Source organism: Petromyzon marinus, unplaced genomic scaffold (assembly GCF_048934315.1).
Source record: "Petromyzon marinus isolate PM22_M1 ecotype Great Lakes invasive population unplaced genomic scaffold, UKy_Petmar_22M1.pri1.0 PM_Scaffold_3, whole genome shotgun sequence".
In the NCBI taxonomy this organism is placed as follows: domain Eukaryota; kingdom Metazoa; phylum Chordata; class Hyperoartia; order Petromyzontiformes; family Petromyzontidae; genus Petromyzon; species Petromyzon marinus.
In genome coordinates this window covers 4,462,941-4,470,846 of record NW_027423279.1, presented here as the reverse complement: position 1 = coordinate 4,470,846, position 7,906 = coordinate 4,462,941, and the positions used below count along the sequence as shown (strand labels likewise).

General features: G+C 46.2%; 1 protein-coding gene and 1 long non-coding RNA gene across 2 annotated transcripts; both read left to right on the top strand.

The window, feature by feature from the left end:
* Window positions 1–279: 279 nt before the first annotated feature.
* Window positions 280–2,289, top strand: LOC142923128 (uncharacterized). The gene is made up of 3 exons (XR_012940535.1): window positions 280–1,090; window positions 1,852–1,920; window positions 2,038–2,289. It is a non-coding gene; the product is annotated as an uncharacterized LOC142923128 (long non-coding RNA).
* Window positions 2,290–2,896: 607 nt separating this feature from the next.
* On the top strand, window positions 2,897–7,906 carry LOC142923130 (mucin-6-like). The gene is made up of 7 exons (XM_076064073.1): window positions 2,897–3,040; window positions 3,535–3,672; window positions 5,062–5,191; window positions 5,612–5,661; window positions 5,787–5,816; window positions 6,639–6,742; window positions 7,700–7,906. The coding sequence occupies exons 3-7, from the start codon at window positions 5,088–5,090 to the stop codon at window positions 7,847–7,849; spliced, it is 438 nt and encodes a 145-aa protein (XP_075920188.1). The 5' UTR covers window positions 2,897–3,040; window positions 3,535–3,672; window positions 5,062–5,087; the 3' UTR covers window positions 7,850–7,906.

Below are 7,906 nucleotides of genomic sequence, written 5' to 3'. Positions count from 1 at the left end.
CCCACCTCCAGCAGCAAGGAGCCAGAACCATCAACCTCAACTCCAGGCCCAGGTACCATGGTGGAATTAGTTGCAAGATCACATGTGGATAATATATAACATACAATCATATCAGTTTAACACATGTTCAGTCAAAGCAACCAGTTGTTCTGGTTGTGCCGGGACATTCCGGTTGCAAAAAGACTATGCTAGTGTCCTGAAGCATTTTAATTTGGGCTTTTGTACTACTTTACAGTGTGCTGGTCCCAACCTTGGCTCATTTACTGGAAGAAGGTATGACTCACAGACTCTAGGCTGGGTTGGTAGCAGAATAGGAGGAACTTACGAAGCAGTAGGTCACTCTGTGTCAGAGTTATTGATCGACCGTATCTTCGTAAAATAAGGTGGTGCTAACAGAAGGGGTATTGCAGCTCATCAATCTTTCGGGTTGATACTCAACGAAAATTCGGCAGCTCTATGTACAGTCCTTTCATGATTAAGAGGCTCACTGTATCCTTGCTGTACGTAAATACATATTTCGCTGTACACTCCTACCAATGGCGCATTCATAGGTATGATGCATTTTATAGCTGTCAGAACATTATCTTAGAGAAATGGAGTTCATATATACATTGTAACTGTTTGAAGACTGATTGAGAATGTATCTTTGCAGAAGAAGACTGTGCTACAGGCTGGTCTGAGTGGTACGATGATCAATATCCTGATGAAGAAAATGGTGGAGATGATGAATCATACGAGAAGGTCATAGCCTCAGGGAAAGTGGTTTGTCTGCCTGGCTCATCAGTGGAAAAAAATGACTGCAAAGCAGAGAGATTCCCTAATACCCCATGGCAGGAATTGGGCCAGACGATCACATGTGACAAGAGCACAGGCCTGAAATGCTCTCATGACGATCAAGGCATGTTTATATGTTACAACTACAAGGTCATATTCTGCTGCTCCAAATCAGGTGCCCCCCCTCCACCACCCATTACTCAGGCCCCAACCAAAGGGGCCCCTGAGAAACCACCAACAGCAGCTGCTCCGGAAACAACGAAAAGGAAACCAAAGTCCCCACCAGTGCCTAAAGGGATCATCACTATCGGTGAAGGTAACTATGACAATGGGAACATGAACAACATCAATTATCTTCTAGTTAAAATAAATCACGTCAGTAACATGACCGTCCTTCACCTTGTAAACATTCCACCAATCAGAAGTATTGTACCTTTATTGAGATCAAAGACAGCTTTTACTCAACATTGAAAACCGATACTTTGGGAAATAAGCATAATGCTTGGGCAGTTTTTCTAATATTTGACTTGTGAATATATTCGAAACACGTGAGATCAAAAACACTTTAAATTAGATTAAACACGTTTTGTGACTTCACATGATAGGTTATAATCCACGTTAAAATAATAGAGGTTTGAAAAGTAAACAAATTCAAGTAAAATACATTGCCCGTGTATGCAAGCTACATAGATAAACATCATGCTACAGGTATACACGTATTTAATACACACACTACACCTGGCTAATTTCCCAATTGCTGATGTTAACAGTGCTCCAGATACTAATTTTCTGAAGTTATTATTCCCCCATTCCATGCGTCTCTATGAGTCAATGTTTAGAACGTTTTTAACAAAATCGAATGTTGTAAAAAGGCAGCCATTTGGTCAAATGATGCAGCATCCATTTCAATTTGTAAACCCAACATTTGGATGGGTCCACTTCAATGCAATCAATAGAAACTCATAACTGCTTACCTGTCCTAACAAACATTATTTTGGGAGATGTAATATTCAGTGATGATGATTATGTGTATTATTTTACGCGATACACACCATAATTCACTTATATTTTTTGCAGAATTGATTGTTCCTGCAACACAGCAACCAATTGAGGCTACAAAACCAAATGAAACACCCACCAAACAAGGTAAGGATTGGAGTGTGGTAAGATAGTCTTGAGGCCTGTTTTAATGCATACATATGGTTTAAATATTTTCCATAATCTGTTTGAATTTCATCACTGATTAATGTTCTATGTTTACAGAAGATTGTGCTTTAGGCTGGTCTGACTGGTACGATGATCAATATCCTGATGAAGAAAATGGCGGAGATGAGGAATCCTACCAAAAGATTATAGACTCGGGGAGAGAGGTCTGTCTGCCTGACTCATCAGTGGAAAAATTTTACTGCAAAGCAGAAAGATTCCCGAATACCCCATGGGAGGAATTAGGCCAGACGATCACTTGTGACCAGAGCACAGGCTTGAAATGCTCTAATAACGATCAGGACTATTTGCCATGTTACAACTACAATGTCAGATTCTGCTGTTACAGAGCAGGTGGACCCCCTGCACCAACTCCATCTAAAGCAAGCCCAGATACCATTCTGGAATTAGTTGCAAAATCACATGGATAATATATTAAATGCCATCATTCAAAATTGAGGTTTTTTTTAGATCAGGTAAATGTGTATTTCAATGCACCACCACCTGGCACAGCCAATCAGTGAGGTTTGCACTGTTCCCCCAGAACCAACTGCATCGATGGACAAGATACCCGCACCTCCAACCTCTGGCATCAAGGAGCCAGGTCCCTCAAACCCAGAAGGGTCAGGTGTGTCCATGCTCTAAGAATATATATATACACAGGATGTATAATACTCATAATCAAATCACGCAAAATGCGACTACATTTTTAGATCTCAGAGACGAAGTATGATTGTAACTGGATGGTATGAATGAGTGACCACGGCAGTTAACATGATTTATAAACTGAAAGTTTTAGGCTGCAGAGGTCTGAATGCTAAACTCATTTTTTGTGCTGTACGTCCATGCTCCCACGTCTTTTAAATGTACATTCTTTCAAGATCTATCCCTTTCTCTTCTTTCAAAGTAACAGCGAAACCCCCGGTTGAGGAAAAGCCAACAACGGCAGCATCAGAAGAAAGTGGACCTCCTCCTCCAGAACCAACTCCATCGAAGGAGAAGTCACCCCAACCTCCAACCTCTAGCAACAAGGAGCCAGGACCATCGCCCGCAGAAGGGCCAGGTGTGTTCATTTTGTCAGAGTATATATACAGGATGTATAGTGCTTAGGTTCAAATCACACAGAATGTGACTGAATTCGTTAGATGCTAGAAACTAAACATGGTGACGCATGGATGATTTTAGATGGGTGACTACCTGCATAATCGATGTCATAAGGCTGAATATTTACAATGTGGAATACAGAGGGCAGAATGCCAGAATCCTTTATTGTGCTGTACTTCCATGCTTCCCCATCCATGATTCCCATATTCACACTAAAGAAAATGATGAAGCGCTGTCAAACAATCCCACAAACCCAGACAACGTGGGGAGGCTTTAATTGAACAGTGGATTGGCAAAGCTGTACATTATTTTGGAACACTTCCCAGTAACTCATTTGAGATGCAGATTAAAAGTATCGTCTGAAGGTTGTTTACAACATTTTACAAGGAGTTATTGAGAATGCATGAGCAATCTTCATTCTGTCAACATCCATCCCTTGCTTTTCTTTCATAGTGACACCGAAACCCCCGTTGAGGAAAAGCCAACAAAGCCAGCTCCTGAAGAGAGTGGCCCTCCTCCTCAAGAACCAACTGGATCAAAGGACAAGACACCCCCGCCTCCAACCTCCAGCAACAAGGAGCCAGAACCAAGGTCCTATATTAGGCAGGGTCTTATATTATCATCACATTCATATTATTACGATTATGCTCGTTTACCCACTGCTTTGTAACCTGCCCGACAGACTTAACTCATTGACACTGCTGGGTAGTTGGGTGGGCCAGAGGGAGGGGGGGGGGTGGTTGCCGTGGGTCAGATTTCACAAACTCGCTCCATTGTTTAAAATTAGATTTTCTGTATCGACACAAGCACTGCTTCCCCCCAATGTTCCGTTTGGAATTGATAAACGCTACCATACTGCCTCTACTTGACTACTGTGACATCGTGTATAAATCAGCCCCAAGTACTGTACTGAAGAAGCTTGACTCAATTTGTCACTCGGCCTTAAGATTTACATTGAACTGTCCATATAGGTCTCACCACTGTGATATCTACATTGGGTCAAACGTAACATCTCTTAATGTTCGACGGCTTGTGCACCAGATCTTAATTATTCACGATGTACTTACAAAAAAATCCGCAGACTAGCTTCTGGATCTCCTCTCTGTTTCAAAGAACAAATTTGACCTCAGGTCTTCGCTCATATACCAGCTTCAAATTCCCTATTGCCGTACAAAAACTGGAGGGAAGGGCCTTTGCTATTGATGCCCCCAGGGTCTGGAATGCTATTGCCAATAAACTGCAACTTGAATCGCTACCAATGAGATCTTCTCTCAAAACTGCTCTAGAGGAGTTGTACACCCCTAGCTGCCACTGCTATTCATTGGCGTAAAATGAAATAAAATGTTTTTGCTCCCAATGACGCAGCAAAGTATTATCTGTATTTTGATTTAGCGTGCTGATCTTAAAGGTGCATTGAAAAATTTGATACTCCGACTGATGCTTCTGTTGTTGTGGAGTAACTCATGCAGCCAGCTATGGCTCTAGGATTTGGTGTTACATGTTATTTATGTAGTTTATTGTAAAAATCCGGTCACAGTCCCTATGATCACTGTTACGTTGCAATTATGGCTTTATTTTTCGTGATTTCGAAAAGTTTTTGGGTTTGGACATGTTTGTTTTTGTTGTAGTACGGAGTTAGACTGATGGCCTTAATCTAAGTTGTCTTGTGGTTGTTGTTGTTGTTTGACTTGCATCCCACTGGGATTTTTTTGCACACAGGATTGGTGTACGGTGCTTTTCTCAGGAATATTTTTGCTGTTTTTTTCATGGATTTTCTGTTTGCACATTCACACATAGTCACTTTAAGATGTTTTTCTTGTTCGTGTTTTTGTTTTTTTGTTTGTTGTGGTTGCACCCGATTCAAGAGCCGAATGGCTCACAGGGCTATACCAAAATAAAGAAACTGAAACTGAGCCTCTACATTAGCACCGCTCTCTGGCCCTCCTCCTCTGACCTTCTCCCTCTCTCTGTAACCCACAGTCTGCGTGTGTGCAGAGGGGACTTTCATGAACCACGAGGGAGAGTGTGTTCCGGGCATCGAGTGCCCATGCTACACAGGTCACGACATTGTCCCGCCTGGGAAATTCTACTGGGTCGGCGATCTAGCCTGGTATGAATGGTTGCCTTCATGGGCCTTTTCCACTGCCGCATCTGTGCCGAGCCAGAGCAGAGTGACCTTTCGCGGTATAGGTGGGATTTTTTTCCCTCCACTGGCCGTTAGCAAGTGCCGAGCTATAGCTGAAACATCTGCCAAGCAGGGCCAGGGGCCTGGGCAAATGATGCCTTTGTGGCGGCGTGACATTCAATAAATAACACGTGCAAATGACGCGACATCGCCGCGCCATTTGCACGTGCCTTGGCTTGCTCTAAGGATTGTCCTTACCAACAATTTAAATAATCGATTTCTGGCTTTTTTTTTCTAGCCGGGCCATGTCACTTTCCCAGGGAGGGGAGGGGGGGGGGGTGCGGAGGGGTGAATTAGTACACATGAGAGCTTTAACCACGCCATGTTGATGTGTCTCCTTGGCAGTGCTTGCGAGTACGGAGTTCTCAGGTGCGAAAACCCCATCACCATGCTCGGTGAGTCCTGCAGCGCCAATCCCCCCCCCCACCACCAACACCACAAACGATACCATTGACCACACTGCCACCACGCGAGGTTCTCACCAATTTCTGGCGCTCTCTGTATCCCCGCGTGACCGCAGGCGGAAGAATGCGACGTGAAAGCCCCCTCCGTAAGTTTGCCTGCCCTCACAGACCGCATCAACCACCACCACCACCACGGCTCACAACTCACTCGCTCACTTGCTAACTTTCTCACCCACTCACTCAACCAACTCGTTCGCTCGCTTACTAATTCAAAGACAAAAAAGACCCCCCACATAGCCTTAATGTGCTGTTGTTGGGTAAGTACTGTCAGCAAGGCCAGCACAGCTGAGTCGACCTAGGAGAGGCCCAGGACCGATTCAGATATTCACCAGCGTTATTGGTTGTGAGCGGGAATCAAACTCGGGTCGCCGGGTCCATAGCGCAGCACGCTAACCGCCACACTGCCGCTCTCCCCACACTCACCACCCAACTCAGCCACCCACCCACTCACCACACTGCAGGTCACGTCCAATTCTCTGTCCGCTTCTTCCCTCGCACCGCTCAACAGTAGAATTACCTCCCTCCCGGGCAACCTCGGCCCATCTCAACGAACAGAATTAAATCACGAACACCTTTGGCAATCGCACCGTTTCTCATGGTGCCAGGAGGGTCTGTCCCATGGCCTCCTGCCGGCGGGTAGCGTTCAACACACCTCACATGATGGCCTTAACGTGCACATAGCCTGGCACAAGCGCCATGGTGATGTCACCGCCACTTAGTGGCAAATAGCGGCTGTTGTCGTTGTGATTCTAATCGAGTAATTTGCGGTCAATTTTTTTGTGTTCGAAATTGGCAAATTTGTGTTTTTGACGTGCCCAGCGTGCGCATTGGCCTGCTACTCTTTTCGCGAATGGCGGCACGGGATATTTTGTATTTGACGTCCTCCATGGTGAAATGTCATTGGGCAGAGGTCGAAAATGCCCTCCAACTCCTGGTCGATGGCAGCGCCCTGAGAGGCAGGAGCCACGCGAAGGCCTGCGAGAGGACCTGCCAGACCATCAACTTGCCCTGCGTGAGTACACTCGACCCCCCCTTAGACACAGCCCACGGGGTTGGCTTTCACCCACCACTCAGAGGGTTCTGTTCTATGCTCTCTTGTATGATCGCAGCAGCAGCAGTAGCAGCATCAGCGATATGATTCAGCAGTTAAATAGCCAATGTCTGAGGGCTGCTGGCCACGACAAGAGGGCTTAAGAGGAGAAAGTTAGCGTCGCTTTGCTACTCTTCTTTAGAAAGAGCGCAGACCAAAGTGGCTTACTACCTGTTCCATGCCACTCGGGTAGCTTTGTCCTTTGCCCATGTCATGCATTGAGCATGGGGACATAAAGTATTAAACCGTGGGATATGAATTCAGACTTTAGCAAATGTCCTTTACTGGCTTTTAAGCTATTTGGTCTGTGCTTAGCAACAGTGATAATCGTATGCTTCAGGGCACAAGCTTTTTGACCTGTGTGATGGTGGTGGTTGAACACAGTATGGACGGGACGAAACGGTTAGTGTCCAGTAGAGATAGAGTCCTCAACACGGGCGAGTGAAGCTCACGGGAACGAGTAACCATGGTAGTAGTAGCGATAGAAGAGCGACCAGCAGGCGACTGACTGCCGATGAGCAATCAGGAGCTGACTGGAGTGAATCGGTGAGTGCTGGAGCATCGATCGCCCCCCGTGACAACTGATTCACTCCGAATTCTCTCTGCTGCAGCAGTGAGGCAGTCACTGGGCACTCCACTACAGCCACGACAGCAGCAGGGGAAAACCTTAGCCGAAAAGTGTGCTTCGTGCGACAGTGATAATTGCTCGGCGTTAAAGACGGACTTTGACATGGAGAGGAAAAAGCGACCTTCTTCGATACCCTCTTGGCCAGACTAGTAGCACAGGCATTGCGCGATGGATGGCTCGGAGCGAAAGGCGAATCCCTGGCTTCTTACTCTTCCTCTGTTGTTTGCCCCACTTCTCGGCCTCCGTCTTAGCCGCCGTGCGAATCGGACTGCCCATGCGGGGATGGACTCATCCCAGACGACAACGGCAACTGTATCCCGCCGGAGGATTGCCCGTGCCGGCACCGTGGCATTGTCTATGGCAAGGGGGATACAATCAAGGTGGACTGCAACGTGTGGTGAGCAAGTGGGGGCTTAGCGCGGCGCGGCTGTCCCGAGCCTGGTGGCTGCGCGTTAAGA

Bases quoted from the DNA above. Each gene is read 5' to 3' on its own strand.
- LOC142923130 (XM_076064073.1), top strand. From the start codon at position 5,088: ATGAACCACGAGGGAGAGTGTGTTCCGGGCATCGAGTGCCCATGCTAC. The intron at 5,192-5,611 runs GTATGAATGGTT...TCTCCTTGGCAG, and splicing joins TGGGTCGGCGATCTAGCCTG to TGCTTGCGAGTACGGAGTTC. The intron at 5,817-6,638 runs GTAAGTTTGCCT...GTCATTGGGCAG, and splicing joins GCGACGTGAAAGCCCCCTCC to AGGTCGAAAATGCCCTCCAA.